Source organism: Ammospiza caudacuta, chromosome 1, assembly GCF_027887145.1.
Source record: "Ammospiza caudacuta isolate bAmmCau1 chromosome 1, bAmmCau1.pri, whole genome shotgun sequence".
In the NCBI taxonomy this organism is placed as follows: Eukaryota; Metazoa; Chordata; class Aves; order Passeriformes; family Passerellidae; genus Ammospiza; species Ammospiza caudacuta.
In genome coordinates this window covers 46,486,213-46,513,968 of record NC_080593.1, presented here as the reverse complement: position 1 = coordinate 46,513,968, position 27,756 = coordinate 46,486,213, and the positions used below count along the sequence as shown (strand labels likewise).

Here is a 27,756-nt window from a genome sequence, read left to right as displayed (position 1 = left end):
CAGACAAGTCACACATCGACTTCCTGTTCACACCTCATTGCCATCTTTGCTGTCCTTCCCCCCAAAACCAGCACAAAACCCAATGCTAGTCATAAACAGTTTTTAGAAGTGTTTCTTAAAAACACACCCATTGTGGTAATTGCAAGAAGCCAGACAGGTTACACTGTGCATGGATAGGAGGGATATGCAGAAGTGGCTTGTAGCCATACACAGGAAACAAACAAAATGCCCCAAACACTCTTAAACTATTGCTCTTGACTCTTACAGTGATTTTCTTAGTTTAAGGCTTGACAAGACATGGGGTCAGAGTTTTAAAATTCTTGTTCTGGTAACAGGGTAGGTATTTTTAGGCTCCTTCTCCCTAAACAAATTTTGCATTTCTACGCATCTTTTATTTTTTTTAATGCTTCAGAAAGCTGAATTAGAATCCTAATTTAGATCAGAGGAGTCTGATAGCCAGGTTTGGTGGCAGGGTGAGGGGGGCTACTACAGAACTGGCTGCTGTGAGAAGCTGCTGGAAGCCTCCTGTGTCTGACAGAGCCAATCTCAGCCAGCTCCAAGACAGACCCACTGCTGGCCAACGCCAACCCACCAGTGACAGTGGCAGCACCTCTGGGACAACATATTTAAGAAGGAGAAAATGCTCACCACAACAGCAAAATCAAGCAGCAGAGAGAGGAGAGAGAACAGGAACAATCCTGCAGACACCAAGGTCAGTGCAGAACGAGGGGCAGAAGGTGCTCCAAGAGCAGCAGAGATTCCCCTGCAGCCCCTGGTGAAGGCCAGTGAGGCAAAGCTGTCCCTCTGCAGCCCAGAGCACAGACCCACCTGCAGCCCTTGGAGCACCACAGCAGAGCAGGGTGATGCTGGGTAGAACAGGGTGCTAATGACACCAATGCTGGAGGTTTGAGGAGAGCAAATACTGAACTGAAAAAATCCACCAAACAACATAATACAACAAACTGTAAAGCAATTAATAGTTAAGTGTTTATTCATTAGATAATTTAACTTCATTATAGTCTATGGGTCCTAAAATGGGAAACATATCTACAGTATTTCCTTTGTAAATCAGCATCCTTAAATCTTTCATGTACACATATTAAATGCTTTATCTTTGAAAATAAAACATAAGAGTAAGAACTATAAATATGCAGTACACTGAAGCCTTAAAACACCTATTTTACCTCCATTGTTTCTGTTTTTGATGAAGTGCACATGAGCATCCCCAGCTCTTTAGGGGAGTTTCACAGCAATAATGGGAGCTGTCTTCATGGCAAAAAGCAAACATGCTTACACAGATAGAACAGGGGCAAGAAAGCTTAAAGACACCTACAAACGCTCACTTTGGTAATGAAGCTAAAAAGAAAAGAGGATATACCATTTAAGGTGCAGTCAGAAAGCTACTGCTAACTGGCAGGAGGCAGCAGGACACATTTTTTCCACAAGAGAAAGCTGCAGCTCATTGGTTTAGTTGAATGCTTATCTTTCTCTGGGATATCAGCTGACACACAAGATTCCAGCTAAAACAACAACTGGGAAGAGACTCTATGAAGTTTAATATTGGATCTGTTGTGCCATTAACACAGATGCTTATGGACTCTTACTCATCTGAGCATCTCAAGCAAAGTAAGTTGAAAAAACACATTAACTTAGCAGGTCACAAACAAAGTGTTGAGAACTACAGTTTCAGTTTTTGAACACTCTCTATGAAGAGCACAACACAGACAAGACATCTACACTGACTGTACAGAGCACAAAAAGCATTTCCATCAATGATACTATTTTTAAAAGCTGCTCCTTACACTATAAAGTGCAACATGGCCCTGACACTACTACAGTCTTGGAACAGAGATTCACATGCATATTGGTTAAAGCCTGTTTTTAACCAACAGAGAAGCAGCTTACAAACCTCAAATAATTGTCATATAACAAATGTTTTCTTTATCACACGCAAGAATAACAATTTCTCCCTGAAGAACAAGAAGTCTTTTATCTCAATATCCCCAAACTGAAAAGAAACCAGAGAGAATTAGGGCTGCCACTGCAAATCATGCTGTTCTCTCAATGTGTGTCATACATCCTGCTTTGCTAGATCACATCCCAGCATTTCTCTCTCTGAAATCCTAGACCATGTTATTTCCTGCCACTACCGTTGCTTTTAACAACTTTATCATCCTAATTTCCTTTTACACACTGTCTATAGTTTAAGGAAAACTAGAAGTTTATGTTTCACATTTATTCAAAGTCCTCTTCCCATGGCACCCTCCAGGACCAAATTTGGTGACAAAAGCGTAGTGGAGAATGTAAGGCAAATCATCCCTGCTTTCAGCTCAATGGACCAAAAAGGCTTCAGCAGCTTGCAGCAGTCTGAAACAGAAATGTTGACTCTTGAGTGAGAGGGGAATCAGGGGTAAGAGGAAATGAAATTACCAATCTACAAAGCTGACAGAACCTGAACAAATACTACACTCGTGGGGTCATCTTTAAAAACTGCCTTAAATAAAGCTGTGCAACACAAACAGGAAAGCCTAAGGCCCTGCAAGATACTGAACTTGTGCTTCAGAAGAAGTGGGATAATTAGTGCTCTACAAAATCTCCAACAGAAAGATGATTCACTTAGTCCTTGCCTCATTTGAGCAAGAAGTTCAACATTTCCTAAAATATAGTTGAGGAAGAGGCCAAGACTCCAAGCAGTTCCAGCCCAAATGGTGACTTACAACTTCACCAATTACCAGAACTAGCTAGTAGGCTCATTCACACCTAAATGCATTTTTCTGTCCTAAAATTGCTAGAGTCAAGATGATTTCCTCTCACTTGTCTTTCAGAAAGGAAACTGATGAACATTGCATGCAAGAATTGGTTCATCTCCAAACTGTGCTCACCGGCAAGCCTGTATGTCTATCACAAGTTTAGACAGCACACATGCTCATTTTGATCATCTGACAGGGAGATAGTAAATGGTGAAGAAAGGATCATTCACAACTAGAAACTGCAGATTCATTCTAATTTTTTTAATGAAATAAGGACAGATGAAAGTCCAAGTGACAGTATTGTATAAAAAAATAACAATCAGGAAAGCAGAATTTCATAGAAGCCCACAGTGTCTGCAGTTATGAACTGGTTTTCATACACCCAACCACATTCTGGTTTTGTATAAACTTCCTCTGTGACAGTGGAGCCTGCCTTCTCCTCAGCTACATTGCCTCTGCTGTCTAGAACCATACAACACATCTAGGGCTCTCACCACCTTGCTGTGTCACCATCTTGCTTCCCTTAGAACTTAACAGCATGCCAAATCTTCACAACATTTGAGTCCTTCTATTTCCTTTTATTTTTTTTAATTGAAGGAAAACTGACCACCACTATAATGAACTATTTCTCAGTACTGCTAAAGAAGAAAGGATGTGATAAGTGCAAATGTTTTACATTTTTACTATAACTCACATTACTCAAGAGAGGAAGTATTGAAGAACTGCAATGACCAAATTCCCATTTCAAATATTACTGAAGGTGACTTGAATTATTTTGATAGTCTTCTGCAATTGAAACTGTGTAGATTGATGCTTGAGATAATGCAAGTCAGTAGATTTCATTCCTACAATTCAAAGTTGCAGGGGAAAAGTATTGATTCCATAAGAGAGACATTAAAAAAACCCAAAACCAGAACAAACCACTGCTTGCTTACATCAAGTGTAAAGTCAGACTCTTTTACAGTTGTGAGATAGTATTTCTTTTGTTCATGTATTTGTTGAAAAGTTTCACTTCCTTAGTTATGCTATAAAGCAGCTCTGTGTATCATACAGATGATGCACAGTTGCACCCCACACTTTAATTAGGCTGATCTTACACACAGGAATATTCCTGTGCTCAGATCCAGCATGACAGAGGACCCAGCATGCTCTAATGGCCACTAAAGATAGTGCTTCACTCAATATCACTTAAGCCTTCTAGGCCTCAACAGCCAAATCCTTACTTCAGTAATTGATTATTTCACCATAAATACTTAACATTGCTCTAATGCAGGAAACTTTGATGTCAGCCTCTGAATACTGTAATAAAGCAACCCAGAAGCACAGCCTGTACTGCACAGAGATGCATTTAGGATCTTGAGCACAGCAAACTGCTCTGCAGTGAGATACAGGATGATAGTTTATGCAGAGTCCCAACAGTATGTTAACTAACAGAGTGCACACACTGGTGGTTTCAGCACTCCAGAGATTCCAGATTTTCTAGGTGAGCAGGTGTGCTAATTATATGTCTCCCATAAATATTACTCCTTGAGCAGAAACAGCTCAAGGAATTGGAACATCTCCCATGCAGCAGTAGTTGCTGCAGGAAGAAAAACCCCAGGATTTAGAAAACTAATGGAAATACCATTTAAAAACAACAAAGAAAAGGCAGGTATTAAAGGCTACATAGTGTCTATTTCTACTGAAGTTTCACTCTAGAGGAAAATAATTTACTGTATAAATTAATGTCCTGCTCAACCAACATCCCTGAGCTTTACCATGACAGCTGCTTAGATGGAGCAGGAAGAAAGACTAGCTAAAAATCCCTTTCTATAAGTGTTCTTCAAACCCAAATGCCCTTTCAGCCCTCCCCCAAACACACACACGAGTGGAAGGCACTCTGTTACAGGGCAGTGGCTACCAAAGACCGACAAATACTTTCACAAAGCATGTGATGCAACATAACTACAGGCAGGAGGAGTTAAATCTGAAACACAGCTAGGGTCATGGACCCACAGGATACTGAGAAGGCTATCAGCAAGGTAAGCCTTCATCCAAGCACAAAGAAAAAAAGTGATTTTAACTGAGCCAAAACAACAGTCAGAATTTGCTCTATTCTGCAGACACCTTCAACAATCAGTTTTAAATATTAATTGGACTGGCAACTCCATTGCCAGCAGTAGATGCAATACCTGCAATAGCTGTTTGAATTTTACAATTTATTCCTGAGGCTACCAGAAGAAGTTAATTAAATACAGCAATGCCAGAGGTGACAACTGTGGATAGCAGTTTTCAGGTTCATAGTTTTCCCAATAACTGTTGCTGTAACTCAGTAAGCTCCACAAGCAGCACAAATACCAGACATCAGCTCTTTCACTGTTACCACCTGAACTTGAGTGATGACACAGGTCAAAGCACAAGGGGTGTGAACCACTGCTTTTGATAAGGTGGAGAATACAAGGGGTTTGTTTTGAGAGCTAGAACCTGTGGCTGGATGTACAGAACGGGGCCCTGCAGAGCACAGCAGTCAGGGAAGCTCCATACAGACTCCCCAGAAAAGGGGCAGCCACAGAATCTGACCGTATCATCTTGAGAGTGAGTAATCAGCCAAAAACCCAAACCCAAACCCAAACACTGCCACCGCTAAATCCCCAAACTGAAGTCTAGCCTGGACTTTTCATGAGAACATTCTCCTTTGACCTTGACAAGCTGGTAGGTTTGACTCATGACACAAGTTATGGCCCTTATCTTCAAATGCTGGTAGAAAGGCTGCAGCCATTATCACAACTTGGTGCAATGACAAGAAAATAAGCTCATTTTTCAGAGCAGAAAACAATTCTGTTTTCATGTTGATGAAAAAACTCATGTTAAACTACATCTGAGACAGCCTTGTTCTAAAAAGATCAAAGCTTACTTTTAGCCAAGATTAAACTTTGAATGAGAGAATTCTTTACTAGCCTGTATCCAGAAAAATGCTTTTACTTGAAAAATTCTCAGTAAGAACAACTGTGCACTACAAGTCACACAACTGCTACTCACACAACTCACCTTTGCTCCTCTGCAGCCAAAAGGATCACAAGATCAGTGTAAAGAAAGACAAATACTGCTAAGGTGACAAGAGAAGGAAAAAAAAAAAGAAAGCTTTCTGCCAAGTGAAGTCTTTCTACCATCACTGATGATGTTACTCTTCAGCAATACTCAATTATCTCCAAGGCTGGTGTACCCTCACATACCTACCTAACCAAAATAAGAAGACTGGTGACTTTGAAACACATAACAGCATTATGACAAACTGTTTATACAGACCTGCAAAAGATCTGTTTGCTCTGAATGCAAAAGATGACTGTCAAATGAAACTCAACAGAGCATAAAGTACAGTTAAATCAGGCTTAAGAGTCACTTTCAGATTTTGCTGCCTGAAAACGGCATCTGTAACTCAATCATGGAGTTTCCAGCTACTGTTTAGAGGTCAAAAGCCTGGGAATGCCTTTAGGACACACAAAGACACTTCACTTTTGGCTTCAGACAGTCATGAAGAGTCTCATGCTCAGAGCAATATCCTCGGGAGTTCGAACTGGTGTGAGGGTTTGTAATGGAGATGCCTCTTGCAGCGTTAACTTTGTGCTGCTTTCGGTTATGCAACTTCTGCTGCTGTATTAAAGCAGCAAACAAATATCTGGCATACACACACGTTCAAAGGGTTACAGTCTCTCCTAAAAATTTTTTTGTTTTAATAATAGAATTAAACTGAGTAGTTAGAAGAATTTATCTGGAAAAGTCACAGCCGGCACTGCACAGCAGAGTCCCGAAAGTTCAAAGCTCTCAAAGTTCAGTCATCGACTGGCTTCCAAACCATCGCACATCACAAAAAAAGCAGATTTGTGTGATGAGAGAGCGATGGGCAAGCACGCCTAGGGAACCTTGTGCTGGCAAGCGGCGCTGCACACTGACAGCAGTGCCCGAGCCCCTCAGCAGCAGCAAGAGGGCAGAACCCCAGAGCTGTCAGGGCTGGGGCACCTCCGGAGAGCACCGGGCCCAACGCCCTGCCAAGGCACGGCCACCCGGAGCAGGGGACACAGCAACGCGGCCAGGTGGGGTTGGGATGGCTCCAGGGACGGAGCCTCCACAAGCAGCGGGCAGCGCAGGCTGCTCACAGCAAGGGAAACCCCTCAGGCACTGACCTCCGGGACCGCGGGAGGGCAGCGGGACAGACAGACAGACACGGGAGCCGCCCGCCCGCAGCGCCGTGGGATGGACGGCGACAGGGGACCGTGTCCGCGGCCAAAGTCCTCCCTCCCCATCCTCCTCCCGCACGCAGCCGCCGCCTCAGGCCAAGCCCTTCGCGGTCACCCGGGGGAGCGAGGGGGCCGAGACGGGCAGCAAGGGCGGAGGACAGGCCGGGGGAGGGCAGGGGACAGCCGGGGACGGGTGACCGTCGCTCCACCGGCGGCTCCTCCCTTCCCTTTCCCTCCTCTTCGGCAGGTGCCAGAGCCGAACCACCCCCGTCCCAGCGGGTCACTCACAGCTTCAGGCTGGCGTAGGCCGCCGCTGCCGTGGTTCCCACCGGTGCCGCCGTCGCCATCCGTCCCCTCGGGCTGTCCCCGGCCGCGGGCTCCGCTCCGACCCGGCCGCTCCCTCCCTGCCCGACTGACGCGTCCCTGGGCCGGAGCGACGGGGCCCCGCTCGGGACAAACCTCCGCGGGCGCGCTGGCGAGCTCAGGCCGGGGCGCCGCCTATGGCAGGGGAGGGCGGGGCCGGGCGGGCTCGTCAGCCCCACCATTGGCTGAGGCGGCGAGAGAGAATTGTGCTGAACTGCGCGGGGGCAGACATCACCTTCGAGCAGGGCCAGTGGCGCAATGGATAACGCGTCTGACTACGGATCAGAAGATTCTAGGTTCGACTCCTGGCTGGCTCGGCTGCTCCTTTTTCTTTCCTTGTCGTAATTATATTTTTTTTCTTCTCTGTTTTCAGCGAAGGATGCTGCCTACAGCCCCCCCACTTCTTATATGCTCACCGCTGCCACATCTTTGCCCTCAATGTGGGAGTCTTCAAACCTCCCAGGGCTGGGTGATGTTACAGGGCTTCCTGCCCTTGGCAGTGCCCCAGCTCAGGGACAGCTGCTGTCCACCACCCTTCCTGATCCTGCAGGTTATGGGGTTTGGCAAGGAGCAAACCTGGGGCACCTCCTGGCCCACAAATCCAGCTCTCTGGGCGTCATGCCCCAGGTTTGGGTAGCTTCTTGCCCCATGGATGGGGAACTATAATTAGTTATTCCTATGTATTTGTTTCATTTAGCTGACACCTCCAAGCTGCTGTGTGCTGCTTGTCCAACATCCAGTCTTCAGGTCTGAGGCATCTGGTAGCTGATGGCAGGGGCACCATGGGAACATGGGAATGCCATCCAAATCCCTCAAGGAACCCACCCCCACCAATGCTGCAAAGGAGACTCACTCCCATGCTGGGGTCAGAGCCTGCTCCCACGTGCAGCAAATCCCTCCCCACACCCTCAGCCTGGGACCTGCGCCTCCCTAGAATGATGCCAGAGCAGGACAGCCTCCAATGGAACTGCAGCAAATACCAGCTGCCTGCAAAGGACTGGAAATTCCCAGGAACCCCACTGAGGTGGTTCTCCCCACCCTCAGCCACTGAGGTGGGGGAACAGGCATAAGGAAGAGGTTGGGAAACCATCAATTCACAGCATAACTCCCCCCACCATGGACTCTGGGCAATGACAGTCATTTTAAGTTTAGGAAAGACTTGACTCCGAGTGTTGCTTAAGATACTGTCTTTAATCACTGAAATCACAACAGGCCAGTGGCTACCGGTCTCCATTCTTTATAAATACTTAATAGCACAGAGGAAAAGAGGGCTGTGTTCACAGGAGGCTAAGGTTAGTTACACCAGCACAAATCCTAAAATACTGTCTCCTGGAGCTGAGCTTTGAAGGAAACATAAAATAACTAGTACCATTCAGTATCGTTAGGCAGGCTCTGGATTTGCTTTCTGGATGCAGAAAGGCAGAGCCTGGGGTGTGCTGGGTCCCTGCCTGGCCCTGCTCCGCAGACCTGCTGCGTGGGGAGGAGGGCTGGGCTGGCCACTGCAGCCCTGTCATCCCTCCACCAGGGCCACAGGGCATTCCTGCCTCTACAGGACTCTCTGCCATGGATTTGCACGTGAGGACAGTTTCTTCTCATCTCCTGTCGTGTATGAGTGGGTTACAGATGCATTGCCACACCAACTTCTGGCTGCCCTGGAAGAAAGCTTTGAAGAAAGGATTTTTATTGCTCAGGAAAGCTTTGCTTCTCTTATGAAAAAGGGTGGGTGAGCAGTTCCAAGCTCTGTCTGGGCTCGTGGCAGGAAGATGTCTGCCCAGTCAGCTTCAGTGAGGACAGCCAGAGCCACTGCAGCCAGCGAGCAGCAGGACTCAGAAATGGAAAAGAAAAATGAACAAATGCTGTGCCACGATGAGAGATGCAAAGCCCTTCCCAGTTTCTCCCAGTGGCACTCACAGGATGGGGGAAAGGGAAGTGTATCTGGTCATGGCCCTTCCCTGCCTGCAGGTACTGACTCCAGGGGTATTGCCCAGTGATGAGGCAGGCCTGGGTCAACGTGGCATTACATTCATGCACAGAAAGTTCCTCAAAAGGCACCTACAAGCACTTGGCATGGGCACAGCGGTGTGAAAGGCAGGTGTGCCATGGGCACAGAGGTGTGAAAGGCAGGTGTGGCATGGGCACAGCAGTGTGAAAGGCAGGTGTGCCATGGGCACAGAGGTGTGAAAGGCAGGTGTGCCATGGGCACAGCGGTGTGAAAGGCAGGTGTGCCATGGGCACAGCGGTGTGAAAGGCAGGTGTGCCATGGGCACAGAGGTGTGAAAGGCAGGTGTGGCATGGGCACAGAGGTGTGAAAGGCAGGTGTGCCATGGGCACAGCAGTGTGAAAGGCAGGTGTGCCATGGGCACAGCGGTGTGAAAGGCAGGTGTGCCATGGGCACAGCGGTGTGAAAGGCAGGTGTGCCATGGGCACAGCAGTGTGAAAGGCAGGTGTGCCATGGGCACAGCGGTGTGAAAGACAGGTGTGCCATGGGCACAGCAGTGTGAAAGGCAGGTGTGCCATGGGCAGCACCTGCCACACATCATGTGCATGGGCACAGCTGCACAGAGCACCCCAAAAGTGAGAACATAGCAAGTTGTCAAGGCCCACACGGTATTTTTTTTTTTTTAAGATAATCCTTTCTTTGGAATGGCCAGCCAGACCCATGGCAGCTCTTGGAAGCCCAGTTTCCCCCTTTCAAGGCTGCCACATCACACCTGACTGCTGATGAAACTCCATCATCATTTACAGACTAAGCAGCTATTCACTTCATAGTAAAAAGATCTAAAAAAAAAAAATAAAAGAGCATTTAAATCTTGAAAGACTGGGAAAACGTTTTAAAAGCCCCCAAATGAAATTCAGAAGCTGAAGAGCCACAGATCTTTTCAAATGCTCTTTACCAGAGTGTTAGAAACTGCTGTTCCCTGTGTTTTAACATCAGGGCAGCTTCCCAAAATGCTTTGATCACAGGTGCTTCTTACACTTTAAATTACACAAAAATGTCTGCTGCTTCTGTAGCTGGGGCTTTCCCCCGGCTCTTATGCAAAAATCCCTATTTAAATGAGTTTCTGTGTTTTAAGCAATAGAAATTTAACATCATGAATGAACATGATCTGAATTAAAAAATCTTTTAAGCTCTGATTCCTGAAAGCAGGCTTCAGGGAATTCACTTGAATAACTATTTGCATGAGAGTTACTCATTAACAGCACAATGGGACTTCCGAGGGTCCCTTACTTTAAAGCCAGTCAGAAGAACTTGCTGGGGGAGGAACCAAGACTAACATTTCATAGCATGTTTTCATAGCTTCTTAATAAATTAAAAGGCAACAAGATTCATGTGAATAGCAAAACCCAATGTGTACCAGCCAGAAGACAGGTGGAATTTAACATGTTTTTTGAAATTCTTGTGAAGAGGACACAAAGTGTCACACCTCCAGCTCCAGAGCTATTTCTCCCTTTGGGGGAGCTGCCTGAAGGCAGGCAGGGAGGGCTGAAGCTCCACAGATGCCTGGTGGAGGGTCGGGAGGAAGAGAAGGTTCCCCTCTGGGCAGGATGTCCTGCCTCCCCCTGTGCCAGACACACTGCCAGGCAGCTGCAGAGCTGGGGAAAATCAACAGGGACTCAGACACTCACAACCTGGGAGAAATAATACTGAGCTTAAAGGAATTAAAACTCCCAGAGACAGAAGCAGTGCAAGTTAGCACACACAGGGGTGCAGGGCAGTACAGCAGATGCTTTAGCTTCAAAACCACAAGATCACAGGCTCCTTTTTTCAAGAGCTTCACACTGTCACTTCCAGCTCTTTTTGTAAATACAGGAAAGGAGAGTGTTAGCATTTAATAATTTATAGGGGACCTTAAAACTGGAAGTAGGGCAGACTTCATTTCCCCAGTGCTGAGGGATAGAGGATGGCTGACAGGAGTAAGAAGACACTGTGTGGGAGCAGAGGCCAAACTCTGGTGATGCAAAGAGGGCTCGTGCAGGACATCTTGCCACAAACTGCTGCCCTTGAGGCTTTCCATGAAAGAAAATTATCCTTCTCCCCATTCCCTTCTCTCCTGCTTATGTTGAGGTTTTGGGGAAGGCTGCAAGGCTGAGACAGAAGTTTAAGCTGCAGTTTAAAATTAAAATACCAGTCCCACTAGTGTTTTCAGATCTTTACAAAATGAAGGCCAAAAAACGTGCACAAGGGCTTGATCTAAAAAATCAAGAGGTAGCAAAAGCATGAACTAAATAGCAGCTGGTCTTTCAGAGGCAAGAGATGACCAAGGCTGGTATTTCCAGCTCACTTCAAAAAAACACGTTGGTATCTCGTTGCCTTCACTGCAAAAAGCAGCCCAGGGCACAGAACCACCTGCCCAGGACTATTTGAATTATTTACTAGGGATTGTGAGCTGGTGTTATTTTCCACCTCAGTCCCTTCCGACAGTCCTGAGATCACAGTCACACCTGGAACACCCCCTCCCTGCTCCAGCCTAGCTGTGCTGCAGGACACAAGCTGATGGGATGCACTGGGGTGAGAGCACTATGGAATCTGCCCTGGCTGTTGTTGCCCTCAATCCATCCTGCTTGGATGCAGAACTGCTTACAGCTCCCATCCCTTTCCTAACCAGGATCTGGAGGCTAAATTTAAGGCTCTAGGAGGGCTCACATATTTGGAGTCAATTTTACCTCCTCTAAAATCATAGGTAAAACTCTCAGAAGATATATTTCACAGTGCTGAAGTGCCCTCCCTTGAGCTTTCAGTCACTCACTGAAGGGATTCATGTCCCAAGCTGCACCAAAGCTCTGGATGGCTCCCAGGCAGGACCAATCTCCAGCCCCAGGCTGCCATCCCCATCCTGAAGGGCAGTGCAAACAGGCAGAGGCACTTGCAGCTGGATGGGGCAGAGGGCTGGATGGTCAGCTGGCACCATGAAACTCCAGGCCAGGCCCACCAAGCTCTGAGGCTGGGGCAGTTTCACATTTCAGCCACGGGGAGATGATTTACAGGCAGAGACTTGCTGCTGCCTGACACCTGTGCTGCTCCAGATGGGCACATGTTGCTGTCTGACTACATCAAGTGAAGTTCAAGCTACGTCCCTGCTATTGGAAAAGAGGTTTGGTTGAACTGTAATGGGTTTTCAGCATGGGAACATTTTGGGAGTCCCACTGCCATGGCTCAGCTAATTTATTGTCATTTCCACACTGAAAAGATCTTCAAGAATGTCATCCCATCCTTTGCCAGTCAGAACCAAATTTACATCTTCAGCATAGATACATGAGGATTTAACTAATTTTCCACACAAAGAAAGAGTAGTTAAGATCCCCAACTGCATCTGAGGCTTTAAATTAAGAACTTTTTGTTAAACAAAAGTACCAGTACATGAGGGGCTGCACAGCTTTGGTAGGGACAGAACATGCACTGCAGGCACACCTATCAGAAATGTAACACATCAGGGGAACAGATTGCTTTGAATATAAAGCAGTGAGTGGGGGAGTGGGAGGGTCAAGAAAAGAAACAATTTGCCTTCCTGCTTTCTCAGCAGAAGGGAAAGTAAGGGCCAAACTCTCTAACCCCTTGCTCAGATAAGCTGTTATTATTCATAGGAGCAAATCTGTTTATGCCAACATACACATCTGAGTTCAGGTTGTGGAGCTGGGCTCTAAATCCCTGCGTGACAAAGCCTTCATAACAATCCCAAGTTCACTCCCCAAACTCTGAATAAGCACCACTATGAAATGGCTTTGTTCTGGGTAAACACCATGAAAAGGAATAGCCAGACTGAGGGCTGAGCTGTGAGGCCAAACTGGAAAACCCAGGCAACTGTCTGTGTATGGAGAGCTTTTTTCCAAACAGAGCTCTGCAAGCAAGAATGAGGGTGGATTTCTCCCATGTCCACACTTTCAGCATCCCGACCTTTCCTTTCCAAATATGATCCACTATTTAGACTCTGACACAGCAGACTGGCCCCTGTGTGTCATGCTGACACACAAGCCTGGGCCCCAAGTCACTGCAGTAGCTTAGCCTAGCTTGTTCCAGTTTTTGGTTCTGTTTGAAATGGGATGTTGGCCTCCAGTTGACAGACAGCATTGCCTCGTTGGTGCTTGGAGAGTTGGTACTCTTACAGCCAGACTTGATACTGGAGTTCAGGGAATTAACTGAAAGGTCTGAGTGTGCCATTTTGCATAGACTCCTTTCTTTTGTTTTCCTAAAGAATTAATAAAAACGGAGAGTCTCTAAAAAGCTGGTACTAATAGGTTCAGAGAACCTGGTGAAATGTGCTTTCAGGAAACAGTAGACTGATGGGATGTCCCCAGCAGGCAGGCAGGCAAGCCAGCCTCTGGCTTTTTAATTGTGCATGGCACGATGCGAGTTCATAGGCACGAGAGCAAATTGTGCTTTCACTGAAGAATCTTCCAAAACGTGCCCAGAGGAATCTCCAGGCAGCAGAAAAAGACACGTAAAAGTAAACTGATCAGTTTAGGTAACATGCCACATTCTTGGTCAAGTAGACATGGTTTGATGCAGCTGAAACCCACAAGCATACAAACTTGGTGAATCCAGCAAAAATCTCTCATATCCTTTGACAGGAACATTGCTGACTGGCAAAAAACATGCAGAGGAAATCAGCTGAAGGTGAGGAGAGGGGGATCCTGTAACAACTCTTCTGTCACAGCTTCCCAAAGCTGGCCACAGTGACTAGTAGTGGTGCTGGTAGGCAGCTGCTGGGGTTGTGCCATTCTCTATGTGCTTCAGGTGACAGGAGTGACAAAGCAAATGTTCATCCAGTGGGTAGCAGCGATGCCCGTCTTCATCGTTCAGCTCCATCCCACAGTCCTGCAAAGAGAGGCCGTGCAAATTATCAGAGCTTGTGCCCATCTCCCAGTGTCAGCTGGGGTCTGGCTTCTAGGAGAGACATTTTGTGACAAGGACAGACAACACCCAGCCAACAGCTCCTTCCCAATAGGTCCAGCATGTACCAGAAGAAGAAAAACATCTGACACAGGCATTTTGATGGGCAGCCTTGTACAAATTTGTTCAAAGCAGTTTTATTGAATAAGCTTTATCTTGTGGTAAAGTGCAACCCTCTGTATTTTAAATACGCTTGTGTCTCCTTACACTGTCAGGTAAGATTCACCTCTTCACATTACAGTTGTACTGATGTGAAATCAGATTGTGGAGTCAGGGCCTCTTTTTACTGCATTATAAGCACAGTGAGAAAAAACAACTATATATTTTAATTCTCAATGCAGAAGTAAGGCAGCTTTCTGAGAAGCCCTGCACAGACTAAATGGTTTTTAAGAGCTGGCATCTCCTGGAATTTTTTCTTGTGCAGCCACATCCTTTCTCCAGCCTCAAGGACACATTCATTTCCCATTAGAGTGAAGGTAATTTACACCCCGCAGGATCAGTCACCACCGTAGCATTTTTCAACAATCTGACTTGGAAATCAGATACACTGATGTTATCTGGAGCTGGAGGCTTCTGGAAGGCAGCAATAGACCTTACTAAGTCACCATGTTTCCTGCATTAACAAATAAACTGCCAAGTTTGAAAAGCAGTAATTAACTGGTTGCCCGTAACTTTACGGATGGCAAATGAAATTAGAACTGAAACCCATTGCTGCAAAAACTTTTGTCCTCAATCTGGAAACTTCTCAGTCACTGACAGAAAGGGTCTCACACTGAAGGTTTGAATTGCTCAGCTGCTGTAAGGCAGGAGATTTATTTCCATCTTAAAAACAACAGCAGTTATGACTATTAAGTGCCCAGTCCCTGAGAAAGATGCTGACCTACCTCGCAGTGATAACATTCCACATGGTAATCCTTGTCCATGGACACAACCCGAATGGTCTCATCAGACCCCTGTGAGCATTGGAGCAAAGCAGAAATTACAAAGGATTACAGCAGGATCAGACACATGCACTCTGTAGATTGCTTCCTGCAACAAAATGAATGTTGAGGAAATGCATTTGGACAGCTGGATGGAGACCACAAATAAATCCTGCAACTTGCAGTTATTTTTACAGTAAAGCTTCATCACAGACTGACTGCAGATATCCTCTAAAATGTGATACCAGAAGTGTAAAAATGTTCTCTGTTTAACAGTAACAGCTATCAGAAATCACAAATGAATCACTTGGTAATTTCAACAGATCACATTTTTCACCATTGTAAATTAGTTTTGCCTAAGATTCATCTCCAAGCATTAAAATGTGTTAGTCCCACAGTGGTCACACAGAGGACATTCATGAGTACCACCAGCATCTATTGACATAAAGGAGAATTCCCCTGAACATAAAACTAGCAGCAGCATGATCCTGCAGTAGATGAAAACAGCAGCCTGGCAGAGGAGCAATAAGCTTCACCAGTGAACAAAAGAAGGGTCACATCTCAAGAACAGTGCATGAGCTTAGACCAGAAGGTTGCACTCCAGAGGAAGCAACCATCTCTCCCCATCAACAAGCACATTTGTTTTGACACATGGTCAAGTGTGAAAGAGAGCAAGGCCTGACACTCCTCCCCCAAAGGGATATGGAATTAAAGGCTCTCACCTCGGAGGGCAGAATGGGAAGTCCACATGCTGCACACTTTGGAGCTAAAACTCTGGAAGAGCAATGAAAAATTGAAGGCAAGTTATGGACCAACATAAAAAGAGAGGTCTGTATGTTCTCAGTGATAACATGAAAAGTTGCAGCTGTAAATTACTTATCCACAGGAAACTTTGCATCCTGAGATCATCAATTCATTTTAGCATTTATTTTAAGTAATGCTTGGCACACGTTGCTCAATCAGGCAAAAAGAGACCTTATATCTTACACTTAGTGCCAGAAAAAATACAAATTTTCCTTATAAAATTCTTGGCTGCTCCTGAGAGATTTGGAAGAGAAAATGAGGAGGAACTGAGCAGGACTGTCCCCAGAAAAGTACATTAAAAGAAGTGGGGAGAAAAATTTCTGCCTCTGGGCAGAAAAATTCTGAGAAAATGCCACATGACTGCACAGCTTCTTAAGGCCTTATAACACAATAATTAATTAAATTAAATTGCAAGGAAATATTAATTATTTCCGGATAATGATGGCATGCAATGGCACTAATCTTGGCAACAGGATTGTAACAACTCTAGTCTTGGCGCAACACAGAAGAGTTCCAAGGGCTGCCTGAGCAACACTTAATACTCTCCCTGCTCAGAAAATGGAGAGAGGACCAAAGCAAGCCAGAAGGACACACAAAATGTGTGCAGCTCTAATACCATAACTACCAGCCAAGAGCACAGCCATTTTATTTTACTGTCTAAATAAGAAGTGATTTTTAAAGTGGATTTATCAGTTGTTAAATTTAGAACTGGCAAAAAGTTTTGCTTTGCAGATTCAGTGGCAGTTCTTTAAAAGTCTAATTCAGCCCTTCAACAACTCAAAAAGTAAATCACATTGATTTCCACAGGCATTCACAGGCTTACCTTAAAGCAGACTAATTTTGTACATCACTGAACACTTCAGGAGCACTATTTCTCACTCTCTCTGCTTTGCAGAGAACCTCTGAAACCCAGAGGCTATTTGGCTTCATCAGAGTTACGAAAGAGTCAACAGCTGGATAAGAGGAGAGAGGAGGAATTTCTAGGATCTAGTCCCACCCTCAATACTTCTAACTCTGTCTCTATTTTCTCCTAACTAGCTGAAAAGCTAAATTAGAGGCTTGCTGCTTGGAACATCACTGCTGTTTATTTTGCCCTTACTTGTGGTAATCCCTGACACAGTAGATTTTGTTTTCAGAGTCTACAGTGAACGGCACACCGTCCAGACACTCGTTGCAGATGACGCATCGGAAGCAGCCCGGATGATACGATTTCCCTAGAGCCTGCAGGATCTGCAACAGAGCAAGAGAAAGGAAAAATGCACATCAAGAGCCAATTAAGGTGAAAATAGTAAACACACAGCTTTACACCAGATAATACTGCATACTCATCAGCAGGGCAGTGTCTTTTTTCCCCTGTTTCATCTGAAAAATCAGTTAACAAGGATGGAAAGGGCAGCTGAAATCAATACACAGCACCTGACTCTAGAGATATTAATTATTAGCATGGGTACTAAAACAATTTAGAGACTCAGTCAAGGTGTTTAGCATGACAAAGGATAGAAGTGACAGAATTTAAAGAAAATAATTTCTGAAGTCAACAAGTAGAGAATACTTAGCAAGATCACAAGGCACAATGTATCAGCTGAACAAAGGAAATACACTTTTATATTCCCCATGAGAAGTTGAAACTGGTATTATTGCTAGGTTTTCATAATTCCTTACATACTGAAGGGCTTTGTACTTGCTTGCCTGGCTTTCTAATTAGCACAGACTATGGAAACACAGCTCAGACTGTGTTGAACTCAACAGCTGCAATTCACTACCTGGAATACCATGGTCCGTCAGTAGAAGGATCAGACTTCTGAGTAGGAAACAGCTTCCAATTGTAATGCTTTCCAGTGTAAGCAGGCAAACAAAGATAATTAATGATAAGCATTAGAAAATGTTGGGAGGCATGCTGTGAACCAGAAATTCCTAATTTCTTTGCCTCAGCTGTAGTCTTACACCACCAGCTATACCAGTCTCCCTCTGAACTTCCTATAACTGAATGCTGATCCCCTGAGTGTTCCCCACCCCATGCACATCTGGAATGGATGGTACCTGCTGCAGGCTAATCCTGCTTCACAGATCTAAACTGAGGTCTGGATCACACACCCTGGGTCAAACCTGCTCCCCAGAGTATCAGCACCCACAAAAAACAACGAGAAAGTGACTTAATGCAGAATACACATGGGAAGCCACAGCTTGACTGCAGGACAGAGAGGCTGAGAGAGCTGCACTGATGCCTCACAGCAAGGGAGCACTGCAGAGCCACGACACTGCTGAGCACGAAGCATCAACAGGATTACAAATACACTGTCCAGAGAAGTCCAAAAAAGGGATGAAAGACCTGGAGGCTCTGCTTTTCAACACCCACTGAAAACAGGCAGAGCAGTGTCTCTGCATGATGTACACTAGGGTGCCAGATTCACTTCCTTGAAAAAATCAACAAAAGGCTCAGTGGATTTTCCTTCTGATACCAGTCTCACACTAGGCAAACTACCAGATGATAACAGACAGCACTGGATATGAATATATTTTTCTTTTGATGCATTCTTGTAAAAAGCTGTGGGAGTTTTTTCTCCTAAAGCAATTATCACTTACCATGTCCATTATCAAATGACCACAAATGAAACACCTGTCAGCTGACTGCTGGAAACCAGAATACTGCAAGGACAGAAAAGAATTCACTTAAAATTTCACAAGGCCACTCAAGCATAAGCAACAGTGTACTGTGGAGTGCTATTTGCATATTTGTTATTGGTTCTTTTTCTGTGCTCCTTAGACAGAAAAACTAAATTTTCCAATCTTTTTTTGTTATATAAAGGTGTGGATGTGTTTCTGAGCGCCCAGGCTCAGAAGGAGTACAAGTTCCTGTAACTTCCAAGTCCAATTTAAAGTATAAAAATAAATACCATAAATGCACATGCAAATGAGGCAGTTACTAATAAGACTTATTTACATGCTTATTTGACCACATGAATCCACAAGACAAGAACCTGCTTGTGTTTATCCCATACTTATGTTGTAGTATCTGTATATATAGGCCTGGAAAGCCAAATTTTTCTTTGGTTACATGGTTATAATTCTGTTGAAGATTCTCTAAGGTCAGTGGTATTGTTCCAGCTCCCTGGTAGGATAGCAATCAAGTCTGGCCCACTGCAATTTTTTTGCTGTTTTTCCTGAGATCTATTAATAAGACACTGTCTGTCATGTCCATGCACCTTGGACACAGCACATAATCTGTCTGAATGAAGGAAATGCACACTTGGAAAATGAAATATTTTAGGTGAATTTAATTCTTTTATTTTCACCCTATGTAGAATATACTGAGGAGAACAAAGATGACCTTACCTATCTCTGACAGAAATCACTAGGATTCACCAATAAGTAAGCAAATACAACTTTTTCAAGTCTCAAGGAAGGCTTCATCTACCAGGACTCAGGGGTAGTGTATGGATTTTTATCTGGGGTGTATGGATTTTTATCTGCACCAGCCAAGAAGGGAGGTGCAGATAAAAAAAAAAAAAAGCTCTGGGGTGTTGCTTCATGCTTAGGTACACTCACACAAAATCCATTGAGGGCAACAGAAAGATATCCATTAGGTCTCATCACAAGAGTCAACTGAGTGCTTACCAGGAAATCTTCTTCACAGTACACCTTTCCATTGACAAAATAAAAGGCTTTTCCTCTCAGCTTTCGACCTAAGGAAAAAAACACAGAGATAAGAAAAAGATCAGTAGAGAGCAAGGAGAAAATGTGATCAAAACCTGGCTACTGAGAAGCAAACAACAATGAAGACATCCAAGGACATATGTCACAGCTGGAAAAGAGCACCTAACCCCAGCATGGGTCTTCCCAGACTCCAGCGTGCCAAACTCTCTTCCACTGGTGGCTGCTGATGAATGCCAGTTGGTGGATCTGGACGGAAGTCCCACCTTTGGGTAGGAAGTAGGAGCTTTGCAAGCCTGGACCATCTCCTGGCAGATTACCATGTGTTGTAACTCTGCGAAGAGTGAGGGAGGATGCACTGACTCATGCTGGAAAACACCCAAGGAAAGGAGCAAGGAGGAAAGAAGAAAGGGCATACAGAGAGTGACACACACTTAATTCCCTAAAATGTCATGACCCTACTGTTTTGCTATGAGCAGCAGCTGCCAGACAAGGCACTGCAATACCTGAGCACTCACTCTGCCCCAGCAGGCTCCAACACCAAAGCACTCAACAAGCTTCTCTGCTACCTACCAGCACATTTGTTACTGCAGCTGCCAACAAAAAGCTTTGAAACTATTAAAAAAAAAAAAATCCAAATGTCATAATCAAGACAAGATGACACAGTTTTTCCAAGAAAGGACTCTACATATGGAGAGGATTTGTATTTACTTCAGCTTTCATGTTTATGCCTCCCATTCACCGTCTGTTTTCAGTTCCATGTAATCATGGCAATGTTTGCTCACACTGCCACCACTCCTAAACTTCTCCCAAGAAAAAAGGGCTAGGTTTTGTTTGTTTATAAAAAGATGCTCCTACCTCTTAGCAGCCTGGTTTCCCTACTGAGTCCAGGGTTTGAAATGCAAGCCTGGCACTGGAATGGTTCTGCACTGGAGCCCCAAGCATGTGCCAGGAGACAGAGCTCAGGGCAGGGGGAGCAGCACTGCCTGGGCACAGCTGGAGCAGGACCTGCTGCAGGCTGATTTTGGACACATACCAGGCACTGCTGGAAGGAAATTGGGTCTGAGACACTGGGGCCCAGAAGCCTCCTGCTTGACATGCTGAATGTGGCCAGCATAATTTAAAAAGTGATTGTCAGCTGCTGGGTGCATAGATCTGAACATCACATGGGACTGGACTGGGGGTCACCTTATGGTATGCACCCACCTGGCAGCCTTCAGTGAAGAACCACGCTGGCTGCAAGGCTTTAGGGAAAGGAGGAAGCCAAGTAAACCCGAGAAACAAGTGGGTTTTCAAGAAACAAATGTTACAGTTTTCTGCATACGCCAGAGGGCACCCTCAGGCTGGGAAACAACTCCTGCTGCCAATTTCTTCCTCTGCTGCTCTCAGCTTCTCCCTGCCCACTTTTGGGATGGACTGCTCCCAGTGTCTCTTAGAGGTGAGGAAACACTTTCTCATCATACAATTGGGAAGGCAAGATGCAGGAAAAGCTCACTTCCCCATGCTGCACTGGGAACTGTCTCGATGGAGCACCTACCAAAATGGAGATGCTCCAGGGAAGCTCCAAAGTTTTGCTAGTGAATTGAGCCAGACCAGCATTTCATCAGCAGCCCTTAGTGCCCAGTCCAAGTCCCAGGCAGCAGGGCAGGTGGAGGACAGGGCAGTGTGTTTTCTCAAGGAACAAGCCCCTGTTTGCATGTGCAGGAACTTTGGGGTTAAACTGTGGGCATTGCTCAGCTCTGTGTTTACTGGAGCAGTGTAGAAGCCAAAAGCACATGTCCCTGTCACAGTCACTGTCCCCCATTCTCTTCAACTCCCTCCTAGGGACAACCATGTAACCTGAAGGTCAGAGATGACCCAGGGCACCAGCCCATCCTTGCATCAATGCAGGCATTGGATAGGACATGGAAGAAAACCTGACAATCCTGAAAGTGTCCCACTTTGATTTTTCTCATCCACCCTCTGTTGCCAAGGTTGCTGAAACTGAAACAGGACCCAGAGTTCAAAATAGAAAGTATCTAATCTGGGACACGTAATCTCTGTGATTTATAACCCAGGGTGTGTATTTGCCTGATAACCCTACCTGTGTGTCTGCCTGTCCACAGGTAAGCCTGGCATGCTCACCAGCAGCTCCAGAGTCACAGTTTCTGAGGAGGGACAGGAGAGGCATGGGAATACCTGAGATTTGCATCACCTTTGTCGAGGGTGGTCCTAAGCAAATTAACAACTTATGCTGCTAATGCAGCAAGAAGTACTCCTGAAAATCTTCCACTGATTGAAATGCAACACTGGGATTTGGCACTCCCAAAAATGAAAAACAAACAAAACCATTTAACTCTGGTTTTAAATTACATGGTAGCAAGGGCTCCAGTTCAGTGCAACGGGCAGGTGCCCAAATGACTTTCCACCTGCATGCAATGTGTCTCCTTAAAGACAAGCTGACAGTGGTGAGGAAAAACATACACATGGGGCCATGCAAAGAGAAACACTTCTTTGGATCAAGGCCTGGCGCATGAGCAGCAGACATTCCAACAGAAGGGATGAGGTTTGGATCACTGCCACAACGCCATTCTTCCATCATTCTTCCACGGTGACAAAAAAAGCATTTACCAGCCATTCTGCACCCAGTGTATTTTTAACACGGTGACATTAGCAGGTTAAGATTGATGGCAACAGACTTTCAGTGAAGGTGCCACAGCCAGCATGCTATGTCTGGGCTTCTGCTGTAAGCTCATTCAGCAGAGGGATAAACCTTTGTAAGGGATTTATAATTTGGCTGTTGGTATCACGTGAGTCCCTGAAGAGTTGCTGACACCAAGAGCACTTTGAGGCAGGACAGGGATGATTTAATTACTTTTGTCAGATAAGAGGGAAGCATTTTAACTATTTTTAGTTCTCCATGACTTTCTTTAGGCTTCTGGTATAAATGTAAAAGGAAATCAGCAAAACCCATGAGTAACCAGGTGCTACTGCAGCCACTGTGGGAGTGGTTCATGCAACCACAGCCCATTTCTTCCCTGCTGCTCTCAACTTCCCCAGTGTCTCTTTGAGATGAGGAAGCACTTTCTCATCATACAATTGGGAAGGCAAGATGCAGGAAGAGCTCACTTCCGAGGCTGTGCTGGGGACTGTCCCTGTGGAGCTGGGAAATGCATGTCCTTGCTGCAGCCACAGCAGTAAAGGGAACAGCACTGGGACTGCCCCACAGCACAGAGCAGGGTGGCAGTGACTTCTGTCCCTGCACTGAGCCCCCTGCCATGGGACAGTGCCTTGAACTAAACCAGGCCCTCTCAAAAGCAAGGCTTCTGACTGTGCCTGCAGAGGCTGGCACAGGTTTCATCCGAGCATGGACATGCTGTTTTACTTTCACCAAAAGGATGGACTGAGAAGTTAAATGGCATATACGGAATCACATATTGATAAATGCCTACTTTCAACATGTATCATGATGAAATATCCTCTGACAAACCCAGGAATATTTAAGGTGTGTTTGCTGCTTTCAGGATCAATTGTTCTACTACATGTCTTATGCTGCTGGCTCCTGACTGTATTTCACTTTTGCTTCACCCTGAATTTAGCTAATCTCACACCCGAAAAGATTCAGACAATTAAAATTCTTTGGCATTTAAACTTTACTGTCTTCAGTTTTTTTACAAGGTATCTTGATCATCTTTTGACAGGAAGTTTGAGCCCTGAGCTTTTATACACTGCTCATCCCTTCACATGTCTGTCTAGTCTGTTTAGCTGTGGGACCTTCAGGATGACCTCGAGGTCATTTCAGCACCAATTTCAAAATATTTCAAGCTTAGTCACCAGTGCCTTTGTGCTAAAATAAACACACTTTGCTAAGCAGCTGATAATAGGCATACCACCAGGCTGCACTCCCAGGATGCCAGTGCTTTTGTCCACTGTTTTCTCAAATGATGGCTCTCTCCTTTTGAAGACCACGCAGAGAGAGTTTAACCAGAGACTTGAAATGTCCCTGGCAAGGAGGATCCTGGGAGATCCATCATTTGCTTGCTGGGGATTTGGACTTAACTTTCTCTTTTGAAGTTGCTTTTCCATTATTTATTAAAAACAATGGGGTCACAAACCCATGTTCAAAGACAAGAGATAGCTTGTCAATGCATACAATGGAACAGGGCCATGTCTGGATCCCAGGGCTCTATGGAGATACACAACCAGGATTGCTGCATTGCTGGAGGGGCAGTGTGCAGGCTTCACTTATCACTTATCTAAGCACTATGCAACTCCCTGTGGTATCTGCACAGCAGATGAGCAAAAATCACTGCTGACTGGCAGCTTCTCCTGGGTCCCTTCCACACTGACAGCCCTGGGCCTCTGCCATTACAAAAACCAGTGCTTTTTCAAGTGCCACAGCTGTAAAATAAATTTGGCTATGTGATTACTGATGGCACGTTAAATTCAGCCAGCACGTGTGTTTTGGGAGCCCACCATGGACACTCTGCTGACAGGCAGCACGGTGTCCCACCATGTGCAGCAGACAAGGTCAGGCATCAGACAGCTCTGCCTCATTTCTGACATCTCTCCCATTTCTCTTGGCCACCATTAAAGCTGGATGCAGCACTCAGGCTGACACAGAAGCGTCAATATTTCCAATCTGCTCTAGAACTGAGCCTGCATGAAAGGGTCACTTCAATGGCTGTACATCCTCAAATCAGGCAAATGGCAGATATTCCAGGACAAACCAAAGTCTTGCTGAAACCATGGGCAGGAGGATAGGATAGCTGCAAGAAAAACTGTGCTGGGACACAGTAACTCCATTACCCTTTATGATGTTCAGTCTCTCTCAACTATACCAGTTGCATGCTCTGTGCTCTCACCATACATTTGAGGCAGGAAAAAAAGCAAACAAACTCAAGCAAAAGACTTGGTGGCAGTTTTTTGCTGTTAAAAAGTGTTGCTTTATTCCTCAAAACTCTCAGGAAATGATCTGATGCCTGAAAGCCAAAAGCATGCACATGCAAGAAAGGTCAGCTGCCTCTAATGGCAACACAAGCACAGGTGAGGGTGGAAATGGATCCCCAGCCAGAAACACTGCAAAACCACAGCACCCCACACAACTGAGCAACACCTCTCCTTTGCCATCAGGCAAACCACTGCAAGAAGATATTCATGAGTTCTTCATTTTAGGGAAAACCCCTAGAAGTGTCAAAATTAAGAGGTAAAATACCGTCACCCTGGGACAAAGCAGTGCCTTTGATCCAGACTGTCCCTGCTCAGGAACTGGTTTTCATCCCAGTGCTCAGCCACTCTGCATCACTCTGGAGATGGCTGCCCAGCTCCCCAAAATGCACCAAAACCAGGTGGCTGTCAAGAGCTGGCCTCCCACCCTGTCACCTAGTGACTCATTGAAACACAGAGCCTCAGAGGAGGAAGGAGGGGGAGGCAATCTCTGTGACCTCGATGAATTAACTGCATGTTGAAATGACATGAGAAAGTATTTTCAAATTTCTCTGGTTATGGAAAGGGCCTCATTACTTACTGAGACACTACTCAGAAAATTAGTCACAGTATCATTAAAATGTTGTAAGAAACCCACTAGAATCTTTGCAGCACAAATTGATCCTACGCCTGTTCTTTACAGAAAACAGTACTTTGAAGACGACATCATAAAACAGAAAGACTAGAAGGACTAGCAATTTATTCCACAAAAGATTTCAACCTTTTTTTCCTCCTCACATTGTCCTGATGATTTCAGACTTTCAGCCAGCACTAAAACACATGCAATTGACTGAAACCACTATTACACTGGTAAATCCCTGACTGCATCCATCCCCTTGTAGAGCTGAACATCTGCACCTTTCCCTCAAGGATATCTACTGAGGACACCTGATCCATGCCAAAGCCCCTCCAGCCCAGGCCTCGTATCACTACTGCCCTGAAATCTGGCCAGGACAGGAACAAACACTGTCACCTTACTGTAAATCTGTCCTGGCTTTTCTCATCTATAGCAAGCACTTCTTGTGACAAACAATAGGATTTTTCACCGGTGAGCTGAGACTGAAGACAAAAAGTCAGCAAGAACATAACAGCCATTTAGACTGAAGCAGAAAAATGTACTGATGAATTGCCTGTCCCCTAAACTGTAAATCCAAGCACACCTGAATCTTTTCTGACATGATTTTTGCTAAAAATTATATTGTTTATTATGCATGAACAATGCATGCAGACTCTAGCATGATAATCTTACTGAAGGGATGCTGAGGGTGGATTACTGACAATGCTTTGCACTCTCCACTCTGAAGATGTGCACATTTCTCAAGCAAGTTGATTGGTGTGGTGGGTTTTTATCCAATTATAGGCACTAAGTTCTGCCTCTATCAGAAGAGATGGCAGTTTCTGCATCTGAAAATAACCATACACATAAATGTGGCCGTGGAGAAATCCACTTGGCAAGGCTTACTATCCTGCTGTCTGGGATTAAGTCACATGGGCAGAAAACGGTGACTTTCTGCTTGTAAAGTTATTAAACTGTGCCAATAAAAACCATGACCTTCTTTTTCTAGGAGTTACATACCAATACAGGACATGTTTACTCCATATAATTAGCCCAAAGACACCAAGAGCTGCATTGCTTTAAGTAGCCATGCTTCATAATCACTGCAGCAAGACTAATTAGGCCAAGCAGAGGGTTATGCTTGCAGAAAACACTACTTCGATAGCTTAGCTACCTAATGTAGTAAACGACCCTTGACACCTCTAAACACAACTATGTTGTGAAATATTGAATATAAAATAGATATACCCAGAGGGTGGCAAGAGGCAGCCAGCCTGTGTGATTCCAAAGTGTGTCACTGGAACAGCAGCCTAACCCCTGCACTGATATCAACATTAATCTGAGCTTGCAAAAACAGAAAATAAAAATAAAGTAATGAAGTGATGTTGACATGTCAAAGACTGGATTCTGTAATCTAGTAAAGGCTTCCAACCTTTTCTCCTGCAATCTAAGCAACCATTTTCTGTAATCTGTGCAAGGCTTCCAACTCTTTGCAGTAAGGAGTCAAAATCTGGTCCTCACTTTGGCCCTCATGTTGTAGTTCAACATCAAACACTCCTTCAAATCACCTTGCAATCAGTTCTTTCTTTCTGACTTCCTTCCTCATTTACTGATTTCCTTCCCAGCCATCTCCAACATTTCCCTTGCACGTTTTTAGCTTTCAGATTTCCTCTTGAGGAGCAAGTGGTTCAAGTGCAAGACTCTTCTGCTCTAAACTACACTTCCAGCAGAGCAAAAAGGTCTGTTTTCCAGGCAACCTGTGGCAGTTGGATACAAGCCTGGCTGAATCCAAGAGAAAACACTAAAACTTAACACAGAAGGTTAGAGTGATACAGTCTAGCTAAAAGTACATAATTTGTAAGGTCTCTTTACTGCCTAAATTGTAAATATCAACATCTGGAGACACATACTTTTTTATACCTCTGAGGAGGTATAAATTACAGATTTTATTTAAATGGTTAATGTGTAACAAACCATTTGATAGCTGCAACCTTGTGTCCAACAAGCTGTAAAAAAAACCCCAAACCCCAAGGCGGAAACAGACACCTTGAGACTGCAGGAAACAGCGCAAGGTGTTTGGAGGCCTTTTTTTTTTAACCTACTTTCATAGCCCTCCTGTAAAGCAAATTTCATTTTTTACTAATCCTGCAGAAAGAACCTGAAGCTTTTTCCCTCTCCCTCTCTGCAACAGACTGCCTTGTTTGTGCCTCTGCCCTGTAACAAACAAGAAGATAAACGAGACATTTATGCCAAAGTAATAATTCTAAATCTGTTGTTTTGACCTCTAAGCCAAATTTTCTGCATTACATGCCACTGGCTCAGATAAGACATTACATTTTTTTCCTGCCAACTGAACCCTGTAGTGTGTGCACAGCCCTGTTCAACAAACTGCTCTATCATTAATCTCTGAACATATGTGCATTGGGAAGCTGAGGGTGAAGGAAATTTGGCACTATATGAGGTATCACCCCCCACCTAACCCCTTGCTTCTTAGACCCTCTTGATTTTCTGTCTGGGGAAAACCAATGCACATTTGGACACAAATACAGCTAGGAGCAAAATTAGAAATCCCTGCTCAAATGAGAACGGCAGGACAGTGGTTATAAATATCTGGAGGACAATATGCTTTACCTTAATAGGTAAT

At 45.0% G+C, this 27,756-nt stretch overlaps 2 protein-coding genes and 1 non-coding gene across 4 annotated transcripts in view; 1 reads left to right on the top strand and 2 right to left on the bottom strand.

Annotated features, from left to right (window-relative positions):
- The window catches only part of SACM1L (SAC1 like phosphatidylinositide phosphatase), a 29,272-nt gene extending 21,855 nt beyond the window's left edge, over positions 1 to 7,417 (bottom strand). Inside the window, exon 1 of the mRNA XM_058824384.1 lies at positions 7,253 to 7,417. Coding sequence (XP_058680367.1) covers positions 7,253 to 7,311 — 59 coding nt within the window. The 5' untranslated portion in view covers positions 7,312 to 7,417. The remainder of the gene's footprint in view (positions 1 to 7,252) is intronic.
- Positions 7,418 to 7,571: 154 nt separating this feature from the next.
- On the top strand, positions 7,572 to 7,644 carry TRNAR-ACG (transfer RNA arginine (anticodon ACG)). The gene has a single exon. It is a non-coding gene; the product is annotated as a tRNA-Arg (tRNA).
- Positions 7,645 to 8,530: 886 nt separating this feature from the next.
- The window catches only part of LIMD1 (LIM domain containing 1), a 32,812-nt gene continuing 13,586 nt past the window's right edge, over positions 8,531 to 27,756 (bottom strand). For both annotated transcript variants that reach the window (XM_058808070.1, XM_058808076.1), the window contains 6 exons: positions 19,556 to 19,623; positions 18,524 to 18,586; positions 17,040 to 17,170; positions 15,859 to 15,910; positions 15,101 to 15,169; positions 8,531 to 14,141 (listed from right to left, as the gene is read on the bottom strand). In XM_058808070.1, coding sequence (XP_058664053.1) covers positions 14,004 to 14,141; positions 15,101 to 15,169; positions 15,859 to 15,910; positions 17,040 to 17,170; positions 18,524 to 18,586; positions 19,556 to 19,623 — 521 coding nt within the window. In that variant the 3' untranslated portion in view covers positions 8,531 to 14,003. The remainder of the gene's footprint in view (positions 14,142 to 15,100; positions 15,170 to 15,858; positions 15,911 to 17,039; positions 17,171 to 18,523; positions 18,587 to 19,555; positions 19,624 to 27,756) is intronic.